The 18,755-nt window shown below is 37.8% G+C and overlaps 3 protein-coding genes across 10 annotated transcripts in view; 2 read left to right on the plus strand and 1 right to left on the minus strand.

The window, feature by feature from the left end:
* The first annotated feature begins 1,745 nt into the window (after positions 1-1,745).
* Positions 1,746-6,193, plus strand: LOC127663451 (gamma-aminobutyric acid receptor subunit pi-like). The gene is made up of 10 exons (XM_052155059.1): positions 1,746-1,822; positions 2,603-2,686; positions 2,775-2,887; positions 3,009-3,076; positions 3,185-3,402; positions 3,556-3,638; positions 4,225-4,362; positions 4,487-4,639; positions 5,582-5,775; positions 5,882-6,193. Exons 1-10 carry the CDS (start codon positions 1,746-1,748, stop codon positions 6,191-6,193), a joined length of 1,440 nt encoding a protein of 479 aa, XP_052011019.1.
* An 828-nt stretch (positions 6,194-7,021) lies between these two features.
* LOC127663131 (securin-like) lies at positions 7,022-8,365 on the plus strand. Its single transcript, XM_052154601.1, has 6 exons — positions 7,022-7,115; positions 7,397-7,495; positions 7,589-7,740; positions 7,831-7,903; positions 7,984-8,133; positions 8,224-8,365. The coding sequence occupies exons 2-6, from the start codon at positions 7,405-7,407 to the stop codon at positions 8,307-8,309; spliced, it is 552 nt and encodes a 183-aa protein (XP_052010561.1). The 5' UTR covers positions 7,022-7,115; positions 7,397-7,404; the 3' UTR covers positions 8,310-8,365.
* A 942-nt stretch (positions 8,366-9,307) lies between these two features.
* The window catches only part of LOC127663126 (actin filament-associated protein 1-like 1), a 47,453-nt gene continuing 38,005 nt past the window's right edge, over positions 9,308-18,755 (minus strand). For 6 of the 8 annotated variants that reach the window (XM_052154589.1, XM_052154588.1, XM_052154593.1 and 3 more), the window contains 10 exons: positions 18,294-18,372; positions 17,102-17,251; positions 16,694-16,905; positions 16,069-16,214; positions 15,855-15,912; positions 15,062-15,170; positions 14,696-14,863; positions 11,647-11,822; positions 9,787-9,909; positions 9,308-9,448 (listed from right to left, as the gene is read on the minus strand). In XM_052154589.1, the coding sequence (XP_052010549.1) occupies positions 9,422-9,448; positions 9,787-9,909; positions 11,647-11,822; positions 14,696-14,863; positions 15,062-15,170; positions 15,855-15,912; positions 16,069-16,214; positions 16,694-16,905; positions 17,102-17,251; positions 18,294-18,372 (1,248 nt within the window). In that variant the 3' untranslated portion in view covers positions 9,308-9,421. The remainder of the gene's footprint in view (positions 9,449-9,786; positions 9,910-11,646; positions 11,823-14,695; positions 14,864-15,061; positions 15,171-15,854; positions 15,913-16,068; positions 16,215-16,693; positions 16,906-17,101; positions 17,252-18,293; positions 18,373-18,755) is intronic. The other 2 variants (XM_052154591.1, XM_052154590.1) reach the window with 1 other exon arrangement.

Raw genomic sequence — 18,755 nt, forward strand, 5'->3', positions numbered from 1 at the left:
AAACAGAGGACTACCTTCCAAAAGGGTATAAGACATTGGATGGACACCATGATAGTGATAGCAGTCAAATAGATCTATTATGTGAGATTTAAAGCTAGGGTCCAATCCAGAGAGGCTAGCAGTTAGCAATCTAGCTTTGAAAGCATAGAGCCCACCTTCGCATCAGAGGTGTTTCCACCTAGGAACCCAAGCGCTGATGACGTGTGATCGTCTGCATGATCAAGCTGTGCGGCGGTATGCAAATATAGATTGACAGACAGAAAGGATATCCTATCATTACATTCGGACCAAATGCAATTATTGGCTGATTATTTTTTAATCATGTTCCTTCCACAGAAGGTGTCCATAATGTTAAATAATGAGGCCACCAGTTATGTGTTAGGCTTACCAGAGGATGGGAAGGATATTGCAGAGGCAGTGATAATCCCAAGGGGTCCTGTGATGGAATGATAAATGCTCTCTCTGGAGGAAACTTGAAAGAAAGTTTGGATAAGCCTGCTGAAAAAATATAGTATGTTATAGTTCTTGATTCTTATCTTACTGTAATGTTCTGTGTGCACTTGTTTTTCCAATCACCAAATAAATAAATAATAATAATAATTCCTTGTGAAAACACTTGGCAATAAACTCATTCTGATTCTGGAGTATATTGTGTTTTGGTGCTGGTCCATAGCATGGATGGCTGGTGTTTGGGGTTTGTAAACAAGCTTGACCAGCAAGTGACCCATTTTTTTTTTTCCAATTCAGTTCAGCTTAATTCAGTGTATTTGAATTGTGAGAAATATAGTCACAATTGCAATATATAACTGACAATTTTGACTATATCTTACAATTGCAACTTTAGATTTAGCACTTTTTAGATTTAGAATTTATTTCTCAAAGTTGTGATTTTTTTATTTGGGAATTGTTTTCCAATTTCGAATTTCTGTTTTGAAAATTGTGACTTTATATTTGAATACATTTTTGACTGTATTTCACAAATCGCAAATCTGACATTATTTCATATTTTGGAATTGTTAGCCTATATCTTGTGACTGCAACTTCATAACTAGCAATTTCAGCTTTTATCTTGCAACTGCAACTACATGTTTTGCAATTGTGACTATGTCTTGGAATTGTAAATTTATATTTCGGAATTGTTACTTTATGTCTCACAATTGCTACTTTAAAATTCACAATTTCAACTATTCATCTTGTGATTGCGACTATATATTAAGCAGTTGTGACTTTATTAATTCCCTCATCCCTGGTGGGATCTGGCTTCCATAGGCAAGCAAGATACACAGAGAGAAATGGACAAAAAGCATTACATGACAAGAGACAGATAGAAAAGAAAGATGGGGAAATAAAATAACACAGATCTTCACAGAGCGACTTCAAAAGTAACAGGCATAAACGCAACAACAGAGATGAAAGACACAGAGTGATGGGAGGAGAGAGAAAGCATTCAGTGCGAATGCCAATTTGGAACCAGGATAAATCCGAATGGAGATTGAATTTGTGAGGGGCGAATGAGAGAGAGAGAGAGAGAGAGAGAGAGAGAGAGAGAGAGCAGGAGTTTGGAAGAATATAGCATGTCATAAACCAAAGGAGATTGTTAATGACATTGATTTATTGGTAGCCGTGCAATGTAGGAGATTAATCTATAAAACAACAGGTGTTCTGAATGCATTACACCAATTTGCCACAGATGTGTGCATGTCTGTGTGTGTGAGAGAGAGAGACATTGAAGGGAGGTTTGGGGAATGGGGGAGGCAAAGAGAGGGGATATTTTCAGAGCCAGCCAAGTGACGAGTGTGAGGGAAGCCGTGCTTAGACAGAGGTGAGACATTGCATCAAGAAACAATAAGATCAAGGAACAATATATGAGCTTCAGATGAAAGAAAACATTGGCAAACACAAGTGCCAAAAGAAAAAAGATTGAAGAAAAGATTAAGTGAATTAATTAAGGATTAAGAACATGTTGGATCATTATTATTTTTATTTTTTTTTGCTGGGACATCTAGATTGAAAAGGACTAAGAACAAGAGTGAAGGATAAATCCACAGTCATTTACATCTCAGATCTCCACAGGTAACTGCTGTCATTGTGATGGTCATATGCTGTGACAGAGAGTAGATGGGGACAGCTGAGGGCAGGATGGATGGAGGGATGAGGTGGAGGAAAGGTGGAATTGAAATATATTAAGATGGAAAAGAAGAAGGATAAATTGTGGGAATAATTAGATTAGTATCATGGCTACAGGAAAGTGGAAAATGTTCTACATTCTGGAGACTATAGACCTATTTTGATTGTGTATAGAAAGAGGTTGATGTGTGTTCACAACCAGTCAGCACAATGCAATTTCTTTGTTTAGGTAGTTGAAATTAGTGCAATAAAGACGTAAAAGGAAAGGGGAAAAGGTGCTTAAGTCAAAGGGGAAAAGTTACCGGGAAGTTGTGCATTAGATAAAATGTCAAATTAAGGCAAAGCTGTTGGGGGTGCAATTCGTGTGGGCAGAGAGGCCTGCTGCCATCTGCTGGTAAAGCACTGGAACTTTATAGTTTGCATGATTGATGAGGACAATAGACTAACAAAATGCTTTCTTCAACCCTCTCCACAGTTACCACTCCTCCATATCACAAAAACACATGATGCTGCATTATCTCCTGTTCTGGGCAGGTCTCTTTCTGTTGTTTACAAATGGGTGAGTAAAGAGATAAACATCTGAAGCCTTGTCACTAAAATCAATCACAGACCATCTGCATTGTTCAACATTTCTCCTTGTCTCTCAGTGAAAGAGGGTTTCATGGGAATCAATATGGAGAATGGAATGATTCTCAACTGCAGCCCACCATACAGAAGTTAATGAAAGGCTACAACCGCTACTTAAGGCCAAACTTTAACGGTGAGGGCCAATATGCCATTTAAACACCCTTAATGTTGAATGCAGAATTAATCTGTTTAAATACAGATTAATAATTGAGTAAAAACACTGCAATGTAACTGTGCATTCTCGTTATCCACAGAGGGCCCAGTTAAAATTGGAATGAGTTTGGACATTGCCAGCATTGATGCAATCTCTGAAATCAACATGGTAGTTACTCTTATAATCTCCTTTTATTTCATAAGATTCAACTGAGGCATCAGTAGATATTGAATGTTTGTAACAGGATTCTGATCGATTCTCTACACATACTGATAGGACTACACAGCCACCATTTTTCTAAGACAACGATGGCAAGATTCACGGCTGGTATTCCCTGGAAATGAAAGTCTAAGTCTAGATGGACGTCTGGTTTCCCTGCTGTGGATTCCTGATACGTTCATCCCTGATTCTAAACGTTCCTTCCTCCATGATGTCACAGTGGAGAACAGACTGATCCGTATCTTCAGCAATGGAACTGTGCTTTACGCTCTGCGGTAAACACTAACTCTGAATTCACAGCTTCTTACCAACTGAACAGCTGCTCTGTACAATACTTTAAATGCATATATTCCATGTATGTGTGTCTGGGGAACCTTACCACTGAAATGGTTCAATCGATATTCCTCTTTTTTTTTTCTTCTCCACAGCATAACAGCAACTATCGCCTGCAACATGGACCTCACCAAATATCCAATGGATAGACAAGAATGTACTTTGCAACTAGAAAGCTGTGAGCCTTTTCATTGTCGAACAATTCATTAAAAAAAAACAATAAAATCTAAATCTATATAGTTTTCCCATATTTTTCCTGCTGAATATTCAAGAACAGACTGTAAAAGTGTAGTTGACATAAAAATTGACATTCCCAGCGGTAACAATACACCGTCTAAACTGTATTAAACAGCACTTTGCTGATTCTTTAATAATTATTATGTATGATGTATTTATGACCTCATATTAATTGAGAGACCACATTAGATATTTCTTCTTTTAAAAATGCATTTGTTGCTCCACAGGACAATGAACAATAAATTCACTTAATAATCATAGTTAATGGTAATTTAAACATATATTAACATATAAATTACATGAACTATCAATTAACGATTTTCATGAATTAAAATTATCCAAGATTAATAAATGCTTAGGTTGTGAAATGATTTGCATTGTCTAATGTTAAGAAATAGATCCTTATTGTGAAGCGTTACCTAAGATCTTTATATATAAAAATGGCAATGGTAACGTTATGTGTCAACTACCCATAAATACTTAATATCTTAATAATAGCACCTGAATGTGTGTGCATGTGTCTTCAGGGGGCTATAATTTACAGGATGTAGTGTTTTATTGGACTCGAGGGAATGACTCAGTAAAGGGGTTAGATACACTACGTCTCGCCCAGTACAGTGTAGAGAGCTACTACACAACTGTATCTGAGGCAGCATATGAAACAGGTAACTAATTTCATTATTCATATCTTGCCCATTTTGAAATGTATTATTACTGGAAGTACCAGTCAATCAAAGTCCTTTAATTAAAATCTGTCACACTATACACTTGATTTTGGATCTATTGCAGGTTTTTACCCAAAGCTAGTGCTGCACTTTGCTTTGCGCAGAAATGTCCTCTTCTTCATTCTGGAGACATATGTGCCCTCAACCCTGCTGGTCGTTCTGTCATGGGTGTCTTTCTGGATCAGTCAGTCATCTGTACCAGCTCGCACCTGCATTGGTCAGTTCTCTAGTTTTTTTCTTTATACATTTACCGTAATCCTTTTATCTCCACCTGTATCTTTCACTTAATGTAACCTTTACACATTCAGTACAGTCTGAAATGGTTATTTACACCAATCAGCCACAATATTAAAACCACCTGCCTAATATTGTGTTGGTCCCAGAAAATCCCTGTGTGTGAAGATCCCAGAAGATCATCAGTTGCAGAAATACTCAAACCAGCATGTCTGGCACCAACAATTATCCATGCAATTATCTAATCAGCCAATCGTGTGGCAGCAGTACAGTGCATAAAATCAAGCAGATACGGGTCAGGAGCTTCAGTTAATTTTCACATCAACAATCAGAAATGAGAAAAAAATGTGATCTCATTGATTTGGACTGTGGCATGATTGTTGGTGCCAGTTGGGCTGGTTTGAGTATTTCTGTAACTGCTGATCTCCTGGGATTTTCTTGCACAACAGACTCTAGATTTTAATCGGAATCGTGCCAAAAAAAAAAAACATCCAGCGAGGGCAGTTCTGTGGATGGAAATGCCTTGTTGATGAGAGAGGTCAACAGAGAATGGCCAGACTGGTTTGAACTAACAAAGTCTACGGTATCTCAGATAACTGCTCTTTACAATTGTAATGAGAAGAATAGAATCTCAGAATGCTGTTCTGAAATGCTGGTTGGCGCTGTTTTGGCAGCACGAGGGGGACCTTCACAATATTAGCCAGGTGTTTTTAACATTGTGGATGATTGGTGTATATGGAACTTTATAGGTGCCGAAACCCACAATCAAATTAGCAGACAAGAAAATGGAATGTATAGGGATATTATTAAGTGATATTTTATGGAAAATTTGCTTTAAATAAATAAATAAGGAAAGACTTTTGTCACTGGTTCAAGATCATACAAACTAAATATTTTCCTTCAAATGTATTAATTTATTTCACAGGAGTGACTACTGTTCTAACAATGACCACACTGATGATGGGTGCCAGGACCTCACTACCCAATGCCAACTGCTTCATTAAGGCCATTGATGTCTACCTCGGTATCTGTTTCACCTTCATCTTTGGAGCTCTGCTGGAATATGCCTGTGCTCATTTCTGCACAATGCAGCACCAGACTATTTCAGATGTACAAAGGGTGAGAAACCTGTGCATAGTAGTTCAAAATAGCACCTAAGAACCTGTCATATTTCAACTTGTGCATTTTTATAATCTTTTTTTTTTTTTCAATCCACTTTTCACAGGAACTCCTGAAAGAATTTGAAGAGTCAAATGGTACAACTCATTTGGTCAATTCACCCAAAAAGATGCAGACAAAAGGCACCAGCCAGCAAGAGACGACTGTCCAGTCTGTGACTTGTGAAGGAGATTGTGAAGGAGAGTCAAAGCATGAGAAGGGGTGCGGTTTGTCCTCTGTAAAGCAAATATCACGCAGAGCTGCATCCATGATGAGTGTTGAGAATCCTCACAACATCGACAGACACGCGCGCACACTGTTCCCCATGGCATTTCTCCTCGTCAACATCCTCTACTGGCTGTACTACCTTATATTCTAATGGAAAGAGAACTTGTATGTTGCCCATCTCCAGAAATTATGTGAATATTGCAGAAATGACTAAAAAAGTGAAAAGACTGCTGACTATCTATCATTTCGAACTGAAGAGAGCCCCTTAACGTTGAGCTGGACTTTTTCTCTTTCACGTTGTTCAAAGTTGCATTGAAGTGTTTCTAAAGCAATGAGGAAAGTGAAGATTACGTGAATCAACAGTCATAAATCTCTAGAAGGAAACATCTGCAACAAGACACAAAGAACTTTATCTATCATTTCGAACTGAAGAGAGCCCCTTAACGTTGAGCTGGACTTTTTCTCTTTCACGTTGTTCAAAGTTGCATTGAAGTGTTTCTAAAGCAATGAGGAAAGTGAAGATTACGTGAATCAACAGTCATAAATCTCTAGAAGGAAACATCTGCAACAAGACACAAAGAACTTTGATGCTTTGCGTGTCCACTTTTATTTCTTAAGGAATGGCTTTCACATTAATTATTTCTTTAAGGGTTCGATGGTTTACATGCTTTTTCTTCTTGTGCTGTTTTGCTATTTATATATTTATGTTTTGCTAATAATTAAAAATGTAATGCTTTGTCGGAATGTTGTAAACTCCATGAGCACTGACCGTATTAAAGGAAAACAATACAATAACAATGATCTATTTGTGTACATTCTTGTCTGTCTATCTATCCTGGCTGTGGGTGAGACACAATTGCTTTTCTCTGTCTAACCATATGGTGGCACTGTCACGCTGACCAATGAACTAAGAGCATCGTCTAGTAAAAGAGGAAATCCATCAGCCAATCAGGAGGCAGGTTTCCTTTTAAAACTCAACCGGGAAACTCGGAACAAAAACAAACGTCAGATATTTTGCTAGTGCGCTTGAGTTAAGAAACACGACTTTAAAAGAAGGATAAACGCATAAAAGAGTAAGTTGTTAACATCTTGTCTATAAAGCTGTACCGAGTTCAAAACGCTTAAATGATAAGGTTGAGAAAACGAGTAACGGTTAATTCTCATGTGCTGGGTAGGTACATTTTTTACATGAAATTAGGAAGTTAACTTTAATGCTATACGACCTCATCGTTTTCTAGAATAAATATTATGTTTGTCAGTAAAGTCCTTCTGTTTTGGCTGTTTCAAATTCAAAGCAAAAATGTGCTTGCAATGCTATGCTTAAACTTAAACTCGTTGCCAACTCTGTTCTAAGCTACAAACATGGACACCATGATTTACCTGGATCAGGAAAATGGCACACTGGCTACTCCAGCCATCAAATCTCGTCAGATCAGACTACACTCTGCTCCAGGTCTGTAATGTAGGCTCTTGTGCTGTGTATCAAAGCCTGGTGAGCTACCTACTTGGACAATCTCCATTCATTACTCACATTAAATACTTACAGATCAGTGCTTGAGAACCCCACTGACAAGCAAAGTACGTATTGGAGCGCCTCTGCAATCCAGCCGAAAAGCTTTGGGAGTCATAAATAAAGTTGTTGCCACCCCAGTAGTCTCTCATAAAGCAGAAGAGAAATGTAAACCTCCTGAAGCCAAGGTTGGTTCCTAAGGATTAAACCATCTTGTCAAGTTTTTTTTTTTTTTCCTTCTTCTGATTGTTCACTATTTATTATTTTATGCTATGCAGTGTAAAGTGCACCTTCAGCCTGCTGGAGCAGAGTATCCAGAGATTGAGAAGTGCTTCCCATACAATCCAAGTGGTAAACCTGTCTGCTTGTTTATATATTCGCTATTAAACGATCTAATCCATCAGCTGACTTTTTCTATTTTCAATGTGTAGAATTTGAGACCTCCTGGGTTCCAGAGGAAGTCTACCTCAGTCGTTTCTCACTGGCTGGTTTGGCAAAACTGCCATGGCCAACCGCCTCACCTTTGGAAGAGCTTATATTGGAACCATGTTTGCCACTCTCACCTTTAAAGATGCCCAAAGGTAACTTGTATATTTGAAATCTATCTTAAACCTTTGTCATTTGCCAAGTTTGAGAGACCGGTTTCTTAATCCTCTCACGCTCCCATGCAGTTGTGGAATATGTTGATGAAGTGGGGGCCTTCCTACAGATGATCAATGAGCTGACGGTTGACTTGCCCCTGGAGTGTGACTTCTGAGTTGACCTGGTTTTCTTATTGCACATTTTTTACTCTGTGCTGTTTTTAAAGTTGTATTAAAGATTTGGTTGTTCAAAGCCATCTGTTATTCTGATTCTAAAAGAACTTGGCATTTTAAATGTAAAGGGATAACCTCTTCTTGACAGGTCAAAATGTTTGTTCCTTGCTCATTGAGGCTTTTTAATTTATTTTTTTCATGTTAAGAAGTCCTGTGATTTTAAAATACTTTGAACAAAAGCAGTACACAATCTACCAATGATCATCTTTCTGTAAATCTATAAGAAAATTGTCACTTGTTTCTTTATAGGTTAAGGGTCCCATGTAGACTTGTGTCCAACGATAAATTCATTTAGTTTGTGCAATTGCAAAAATTCCACACCAATCCACTCTGTTCTAGTGCTCCCAGGTGATTTGAAATGCCTGCATGTTCAAATAAGGAAAACAACAAATTTTTAGACCTTTTATTAAAAGAATATTCCATGTCAAAAGACATTAAAGTGCAAATGTTACTCTCATTTAAAAGTAGTAAAAAGGGAAAATAGGTTTAAAAACGAGTTGAATTTTAAAAACACCATAGTGAACGTTTCAGCTTATTAACAATTTGTCACATGTACATTTGTTAATAGCACATCTTGGTTAAGCGCAGGATTCACACGGATTGAAGTATAAAAAAAGCTATTAAGAACAGAGTGAAAAACTTTATACATCGCAGTCAACTCTTAATTTAATTTCAAGATTACTTTAAACAAGTGGTTTGCTTACACTTGCATTTCCATCACTTTCAATTCCAACCTATCAACAACATGGCTCTTCTTTGCACTTGCAACTGACCAGCTATTGTTCATCATCCCATATTTATTCATTCTGCCTCTATCACAGTTTTGTGACTGGAACTCTATGAATTTCTTAAAGCCTTAACAGGGCACATCTTCAATTTTGACTGTAAATGTAAAAAAAAAAAAAAGAGCTGCTGATTTGTCATTGTAATTCAATTATAAGCTCATACAAGTGGCAGTTACCATAGTAAATGGACTTGCATATACAGCAGGTTGGTGGAAGTTCTCTTAACCTTGACATGGCAAGTTTTTAGGTTGTCCTGATCAGCAGTTTTCTTATGTCCCCTTCTTGGATTCCCATTCCTGGTTAAAAATAAATAAGCTTAATTCTAAATGACTGACATATCTACAATTATTTGCATCCACATTGAAGGTGTATCAACAGCCATTGAAAGCGCACACACACACACATACTACACAACAGACAAAAAAAATTATAAATCAGCAGTTCATTTATCATAATGCCAGAAGGAATGCTGATATAGGGAAACTGCACCAGCTTCTGACAGGGCCAACATAAACTAAATGATGAAATTCATCAGAGCCTTATTGAAAATTGACAATGCTTTCAATGTGATATCTATTGATGCAGGAATCTTTTTGCCTTTTAAAACATTGGACTGGATAAATCTGTGTTTTACCTTTGCTCTCTGCATTACATTTCCCTTTGTGGATGCATAGATGGAGGGGGGCCGCTTGTGCATTTCTGAAGCACGGTTGACCAGTAGAAATGACTCAATATACGGAGTCTCAGCCCTTTGCGTCTGGAAGGGAATCAAGGAGCATTTTTCAGAACAGTGCCAGGTAGCACAAAAAAAGAAAAGTTGAACAAATTCTGGATTCCATGATTGGTTTTAGCTTGACAAATCTCACCAAATCCAATCAGGCCTCATTAGGATTAAGTGGTATCAAGACACGCGTTACCAACTTTCTATTATCAACTCAGAGTTTTTTATTTATTTATTATTATTATTTATTTAAACTACATATTAACATACATAACATCAAGAGAAAATTCCACACACTCGGCATTGTATAATTTCCATCTCAGGTACAAAGTATTCAGTTATTCAAATAATAAGGTACAGAAAAAAAGAACAAATAAAAATAATAATGCCAGATTATTATAAAAGAAAATAAAGGTATAAGATGCCATGTATCTATCAATTTTGAATTTGCAAACAATATTACAAGGTTCCCGAGGTTATGATTAAAGGGTAACTAAACCCTAAACCAACTTTTTTTAGTTAATGATCTGTAAGAATGGGGCTTTATTAGTACTGGTCATTGATTCAAGTAATTTTTTTGACATTTGTGTATAAAGTGTTTTAATTCTACAATATATGGTGTAAAAACGTCTGAGTGCTGCCCTCTTCAGGTTGAACGGTGGCTACTGCAGTTGAATTTTCCTATTGGCTGTTGCGGTACTTCGTGACGTAAGCGGTGACAGCTGACGTAAGCAGGTTCCAACTCACTACGCCAGATTCATGTACATGTCGTCTTGCGACCGTGTGAGGAATAATAATAACATAGAGTCTGACAGCAGCTGTCAATTAATCCGTCACTACGAGTCTCAGGTATTCTGTGTGATGAAAAAATGAAAATAGATAATATATCGATGTGAAAGTAACTTTATATAGCTCCACAACAAGAACATTCAAGCTTGTAATTTTTAAAGTTTAATATCTTGATTTGAAATTTAAAAATGTAAATTTTAAATTACTAACTTAATATCATTAAATAATATTATGAATACACTATTGAATTATACAAATGAGTAGATGTATGCACTAATAAAGACTTATTTGTTCTTTCTTTCTTTGCAGCATAAGCCACAATAAAGACATATCTGAAATTCAAGTGAATGTATGTTCATGGCATCTCTGCCAGCAAATTCTATTAAGAAGGGGTTTGGGTGGCATTCACACGTTTCTGATATCTACAGTATATTGTGGAGTAATTCAGTTTTTATATTTTAAAGTCATTCAATCATTATTGATATTGAATATCTCAATTGAAATTATATAATTAATTTAGGTTTATTCATTCATAAATATTTTATGGCCAGTGTGGGAAATGATTGGGGAAAAATGTAAGTGTCTTTAAAAAAAATGCAAGGCTGCCAAAAATCTATTTCTTGCAATAAATAGTAATCACAAATAACTTGTTCTGTATTTGAAGTGCACTTTAAATTGGAGTGAGAGATACTGGGGGAGTGACTGTCACTTTGCTCAGAATCTGGATGAGATCTCTGATTGGGAAATTGCGAACATAACCTGCCAGGAGCAGGTTAGCTAATTAGCATATGTTACTATGCAAGGAATCAATATGAAAGCCTATTAACTTTACTGGTACCACAAATTACTTAAACTAAGTTTAATTTATCTAGCTAGCTACTTAATCCTGATTTGGGACATAGGCCACAGGACATTTGATCACAATCTTTGACCTGTTGCTGTTTTTTTTGCTATGGATTTCTATGGCACAGATGCAGTCAGTACCTTGGTTGTAGGTTTAGACTCTGCAGGTGCCCCCAGTGCTCCACCAGCCAGAGATTTCTTCAGGTTTTCCTTCACCTGAGTGAGCTTAAGTTCTAGATCTACACGCTCATTCTCTTTCACACGGCAGCTCTCCTCCAGCTGGGTTACACGCTCCTCTAAAGCCAACCATTGCTTATCTGCAAAACACATCAATAATTAAATTAGTTCCTGGCAGAGATATTGTGATCATAACAACTTGTGAACATTTTAAAAAATGTGATAAAGTTAGAATGAGGTTAAAGACACCAGTTATATAAAAGAGAAAAAAGGATAGCAAAAAAGTACTGAAACTTTATAAAAATGATAGTTCAGGCTGTTGGATAAGTCAAGTTCGAATCTCTTTTAAATTGCAAAAAACTGATTGTGCTCAATCTACAGTATATTAATGTGCCAAGTTGCAATGTTACTTGACAACTGTAAACAGCTATACTCCATTGATGAAAAGTTGTATATTCTAATTATTAATATGAAGTTATTTTATTTTATGTGACATTAGCGTCTTTAATAATTTAATCAAACAGCTGCTGCTGTTTTATAGAATATACAAGCCACTTGAACATGCACTGATTTTACCATGTTTAAAGGGATAGTTCACCCAAAAATGAAAATTGTCCAATCATTTACTTGCCCTCATTCCATCCCAGATGTGTATGACTTTCTTCTTCAGAACACAAATTAAGATTTTAGAAGGATAATTACATTTACATTTATGCATTTGGTAGACGCTTTTATCCAAAGCGACTTACAGTGCACTTATTACAGGGACAATCCCCCCGGAGCAACCTGGAGTTAAGTGCCTTGCTCAAGGACACAATGGTGGTGGCCGTGTGGATTGAACCAGGGACCTTCTGATTAACAGTTATGTGCTTTAGCCCACTACACCACCACCACTCCACGCAGGATAATTAATGGGTGCCAACATTTTGAAGCTCCAAATTCCACATATAGGGAGCATAAAAGTAATCCATGTGACTCTGTGTGTACAGACATGATATGATAGGTGTGGGTGAGAAACAGATAAATATTAAAGTAATTTTATGTCATAAATTCTCCTCCCTGCCCATCAAGGGGTGATATGCACGAAGAATGTGAATCACCAAAAACAGAACAAGGAGAAAGTGAAAGTGAAGGAAAAAGTTAAATATGTATATGTTTATAACACATACCTATCATATTGCTTCAGAAGATATGGATTTAACCACCAGAATCATCTGGATTACTTTTATGTTGCCCTTATGTGGACTTTGGAGCTTCAAAATTATGGCACCCATTCACTTACATTGTATGCAGTGCCAGTCCTCCCTATAGGCAAACTATTGGGGCTTTTCCATGGTATGCTTGACTGAACTGGCTCGCTTTTTGGGGGTTTTCCACTGTGCATAGTACCTGATACCTGGTACTTTTTTGTACCACCTCTTTCAAATTGTAAAAAGAAATGGCTGTGCGCAAAACCATGCAGTGATCAATAAACGAGGTGCAGACGTTCCTCTCGTAAGTAGCCGAGGAGAGGATCCAACGAGAGCTGGATGGGGTGACGCAACTATTACGATTAGCCTATAATCCCACCCACGTTGAGGCTGCACTAAACTGCAGTGGAAATCAAGCTCAGAAAAGTAAAGCGAGCAGAGTCGAGTTGAGTCGAACAATAACGTGCAGTGGAAAAGTGCCACAGCAAGTTGCTTAGGGACCCCGATCTGCCAGAGGGCCCCCACAATGTCAAAGACATTATACAGCCTGATCTCATGAAATTTGCATGAACATGACAACATTTTTGCAATGTAACATATACATGCTGTATAACACATTTGACTGCATATTTCCAGTGAAATCTCCAGCTGGTGATAACAAAAGCGAGTAAAACTGTGTCGTATTCAGTTGAGGTATAAAGGTGAATTTTAGATGGATATTTAAAACATACCTCCTTAACCTAAAACTTTTGCCTGAACCGAACCATTAGAGTTTTAAAATATAAACGAGATGAAAAAAGCACATTTTCGGAAGCAACCACATAATTTCTTGCCGTTTATATGATTTTGTTGTTTCAAGTGTCAGCTTGAGGTCAACTCTAAGTCCAACAGTTGAGCTACCGCACAAACTATTCATGCTGTAATAAGTTAATATATGTAGAGTAAAAGTGTGTCGATATCATAAAATAGCAGGTTCTGAGTAATAAAGAGAAAAATAAGTATTTATAATGTCATTATCAGCCATCAAAGTCATGCTTTGAGTAAAAGTGAATAAATCACACAGTTGTAGTGCCTCATGTCCTTATTTCACCTGGAAACTGCAGGGAATTATACCTGGAGACACGTATATCAAGTTTTGCAAAATGTATATAGAGTCATCTTTTCACTATGAGACCAGGTTGACATATGTAGTGTTACGAACATACTGACGGGGACCCCAACACAAAATTTAGTTTAGGGCCCCAAAAAGGCTAGGACCGGCACTGATTGTATGGACCTACAGAGCTGAGAAATTTAGAAAAAAATCTTTGTTTGTGTTCAGTAGATGAAAGAAGTCATATCTGGGATGGCAAGTGGGTGAGTAAATGATGAGATAATTTTCATTTTTAGGTGAACTATCCCTTTAAGGGGCTCTCACAACTTACTGCTTTTTGTAGTGTCATCATTCAAATTAAACTATTTGCTTCTGAGAGAAAAGAAGAATTTGGGTTCAGATTTGTTTTATTAACTCCATGGATCATCTCAATAGAGATATACATTTAATCCAGTTTATTTTATAGACACGTTTTGCATAATTGGATTGTTTTTGCATTATTTCCCATTACAATATGCAGTAAACCTGAAGAAACAAGCATTAAAAAAGTGATTTTGCTTGTAAGTGGGTACAGACATTTCTCACACAGTATTCAGAGTACAGAAATTTCACAGTATTCTCCTCTACAGACTACAACAGGAATGAGAGTTAAAATTAGACTTCTGACAGGACATACTATATTTGTGTATTATCATATTAATTAGAAAAGGAAAAGCTCTTTCTCTCTTACCTGTTGCACATTTCATCTTCTCTTTGGCCTCTCGTTTGTCCTTCCGCAGGGACACCAGTCCACTTCTGATACTGTCTATTTCTGTGTCCAGGTCCTCTTTTTCTTTCAAGTAGCGGCATGCATCCTCCAGTGCCCGTGTTTTTCCATATCTCCCGTACTGATTTGAGTCTGAAATGTCAGGAAAAGGTCAAAAGTCAGCCTCTAGAAGGCTGTTGGAAGGTGGTAAAGCTCTTAGCAATTATCTGCAGTATTTAGTGCAAGAAAAGAGTGTGAAAATGCAGAGCTGTAGATCAAACCAAAATGCCTTGTTAAAGCTGAAGTTACACTATTCTGACCCAGCACAGTGCAGTGTGTGATGGGACTCACTGGAGCCGTAGCACTTTAGGGTGATTTGTGGACTGGCATTTCCAGGGTCACTGCTGGAGAAAGAATGACGTTTCATTTGGGTTCCTCTCCTCAGCCTCTTATTTTCCTGCTGAGAAGGAAACAGAATGAAGAAGGTACTTTAATATTATCCTGTCAATATAATAATCAAAGTATCTTTGGGAGGGGAAATTACAACAGAAAAAGGTATACTGTATTGAGGGCACACTATCACCAGTGCTGAGGCATGCATAGATGAGGAGGGCTTGTGCTTCCATGTGGGTTCAGATTGGAATTAACAAGCCGCTGAGAGGCCAGAGGCCATGACAACTGAACCTGCTCTACCCACTGCCTACTGTAGAAATACTTCTCATCTTTCATTAAAGACCAGTGAGGGCGCTCATACACAGAGGCACAATGATACAGTGGGGTTCAAATGTCTGAATCCTCTTTGAAAATCTTGGTCCACAAATGTAAACCTCAAAATAGTTTTTTTTTTTTTAAAGAGAAGTGTCATATAGAGGCAAAGGAAGGGCTATGACAATCTCAAACAGATGCAGATGAGACCACGCGATACTTGATTTTTCTCTTCATACACACACACACACACACACACACACACTTCTAACCCTCTCTAGTGATTACGCTACTCATTACAGCTATAAAAGGACAGCATAAGTGTTGATGTAGTGGATCTGGGCAAGACGTCTATGCTTCAGAATGTATAAGTGTGTAAACCGCAAAAGCATACACCCAAATGTTTGATCATGTGTGATCAAGTGGAGTTGCCACAAACCTCCATGGCTTCAAAAGGGACCTCATCATATGTTCTTGAGTCTGAGGATGTGGCCCATCTAAATAAAGAGGAAAATTAAATAACAGTGAGTGAATCAAGAATATTTAAAGGGACTGTGTACCCCTATTTTTGTGTGAACTATCCCTTTTAGTAACGACTAGATGTCCCAATTGAACGTGCCACTCATTGTCTCTTTCCACCCTGACTAACTTACAGGAAAGAGTGACGGGCAGCTGTGCGGATGTTGGCAATAGTTTCTACATCTACATAGTCATAATGTAGGGACTCAGGGTCAGCAGAGGAACCAGTCTCAGCCAACAGAACTCCCAGCCAACGGCCCAAGTCCTCCGAGCAACTCACCTAACACACACAGGAACACAAATGAGCTACAACATAAACACAACCAGAGACATACAACTGATTTATTGATAGCAAAAGTAAAGAGATGGCAGAAGATTATGGAGAGAAGAGGAAAGAGCAATATCAGGACACAAAAATTCACAAATACCAAATTTGAAACTACTTTTCCCAAATAAAGCTTTGATGCTTATCTCTCACTGGCAGAATATTAAACACACCTGCTCTACAAAGACTATACAAAATGTCAAATTATGACAACACTGATATGGCAAAAGGTGTAAAATAATTTTGGATTTTAAAGTAATGATTCACACTCAGTTTTCTCTAAATGTAACATAGATAAATCAAACCTGTTCATCACAGGACAGAGGAGACAGACTCTTAAGAGAACTTTGATAAAAAGTAGGTTACAGTGTTTTGCCTTGACATGACTGAAAGTATTAGTCAAGAATTCTTGTGAAAACTCTAACATTCTCTACCTCTAAAGCTGCCACCTCTGCGCCTCCTCTCAGTATCCGAAGAGAAAAGGGGTGTTTAGGCCCCAGGCCTGGGAAAACTTCACAACCTTTAAGACCCACAGTAGAGTGAGGGATTCGCTGGTCTCCTTTCTCGTGGTAAAGGTAAAGATATCCGGCCCGCACACAACACCAGTGCTCCCTCCAGCACTGATTCACCAGCACACCCACATAACCTGACACACATATAAAGCATTAGAGCAATTATCACAGTACACTGTCCTCTGTTTAATGGTGTAAATATTTATTCCAGTTCACTGTTTGAGATCAAAGGCAAAGAAAGAAGCATTGAAAATAACAGATGCAGAGACTCTCTGGTATTGTAATATGAGAACAAAATGGGGAGATGAGAGAGAAAGGAGGGTTTCATACCACACCGAGGGTCCTGGTCAAGTGATGTGCAGCTATCTCCTGGTAGTGGTGGCTTTCTTTTGGAGAAACTGATGATTCTTGTGATCTTTCTTCCTGCTGCTCGGCTTACAGTGCCTGTAAGCTCTGACAGTGCACCTCGCTTAGGTTTACCTGTAAACATACACAAACAAATAAAATTAAATGGTTAAATTAAATGTAGAGGCATGTTTATGGTCAGTGTACAGGAGTGAGAAAATACCAAGAAACTCAATCTGCTGGAATTAGGCTAAAACTTTTAAAGACTTTCTCTTGCCAAAGCCATGCCCATCCTATGCAGACATCCTGGTGACAAAGCTCTTGGAGAATGAGTTACAAAAAGAGAAAGGATGGATGGAAAAGAAAAAGTGATGGATGGATGGATAATAATAATAATACATTTTATTTGTATAGCACCTTTCATGCATAAAATGCAGCTCAAAGTGCTTCACAGTTGGAAGTAGAAAACATAGGAATCAACAGTTCAGAGAAAGTAAAACAATCCATCTAAAAAAAAAATGAAGCAGTACAAACATACAAAAATAAAATAAATAAATAAAATGAATGAAAACAAATGTAGGGAAATCAAAATGTTTTTATATTATGATAATAAATAAAAAACATAAAACAGATTAATCAAAAGCTACTTTAAAAATATATCTTCAAATGCTTTTTAAAAATGTAAATGCTTGGGGGCCTGGGTAGCTCAGCATGTACTGACGCTGACTACCACCCCAGGAGTCGCGAGTTTGAATCCAGGGCATGGTGAGTGGCTCCAGCCAGGTCTCCTAAGCAACCAAATTGGCACGGTTGCTAGGGAGGGTAGAGTCACATGGCGTAACCTCCTCTTGGTCGCAATAATGTGTGGTTCTCACTCTTGGTGGGGTGCGTGGAAAGCAACCAATTAGCTAAAACTGGAGTGGTCTTTCCTGGACCTTGTAGGCACTCTGGCTGCAGCATTCTGCACCAGTTGCAGTCTATCAACACAACTCTTATTAAGGCAGTATAGAGTGCGTTACAAAAGAAAGAGTGATGGGTGATTGGATGGATTGATGGATGGATGGGTGGATGATGGATGGATAGATAGATAGATAGATAGATAGAAAAGAAACAGTGACAGACAAACAGAAGAACAGATGGATGATTAAAAAAAAGAAACACAGTGGGGAGATCTCACCATTTTCTCGGCTGTCACGGGCACTTTCACCACTTGGCATGCTATCAGAATCGGAGGTTTGCTTCTCCACAGACAGCCACTAGAGAGAACACAGCACAGCCAGGTTAAATTATATTATATATGTTATTATATATTTCTAAGGAAAATTTAAAAAAAGCCCTGCACCATGGTACAATGATCACACTCATGCTCTCAAGAGAGCAGCTCTGAAAATGGAGCACAATGGAAGACTACAAAATTAGAGGTATTTTGCGGTGCATAGAAGGATAGTGTGTGTAGCTACAGACTAAAAGCTGCCAGGTCAGCATATTTTAGCAAACTCATAGAAACCACAACAATCCTAGGTGTCGTCCCCCATTACTGTGGCTAAATTGGTTAGGAATAAAGCATCGACTAAACCAGATATTCTGTCGCAGCACAACAGTAATGACTTCATTAATTTATTTACTGATAAAATTTAAA

This window comes from Xyrauchen texanus, chromosome 23, assembly GCF_025860055.1.
Source record: "Xyrauchen texanus isolate HMW12.3.18 chromosome 23, RBS_HiC_50CHRs, whole genome shotgun sequence".
NCBI classification, from domain to species: Eukaryota; Metazoa; Chordata; class Actinopteri; order Cypriniformes; family Catostomidae; genus Xyrauchen; species Xyrauchen texanus.

Coding starts and splice junctions, on each gene's coding strand:
- LOC127663451 (XM_052155059.1), top strand. CDS start 1,746: ATGGGGGAGGCAAAGAGAGGGGATATTTTCAGAGCCAGCCAAGTGACG. Junction 2,888..3,008: donor CTTAAGGCCAAACTTTAACG/GTGAGGGCCAAT, acceptor CGTTATCCACAG/AGGGCCCAGTTAAAATTGGA. Junction 3,403..3,555: donor ACTGTGCTTTACGCTCTGCG/GTAAACACTAAC, acceptor TCTTCTCCACAG/CATAACAGCAACTATCGCCT.
- LOC127663131 (XM_052154601.1), top strand. CDS start 7,405: ATGGACACCATGATTTACCTGGATCAGGAAAATGGCACACTGGCTACT. Junction 7,741..7,830: donor GTAAACCTCCTGAAGCCAAG/GTTGGTTCCTAA, acceptor TATGCTATGCAG/TGTAAAGTGCACCTTCAGCC. Junction 8,134..8,223: donor ACCTTTAAAGATGCCCAAAG/GTAACTTGTATA, acceptor GCTCCCATGCAG/TTGTGGAATATGTTGATGAA.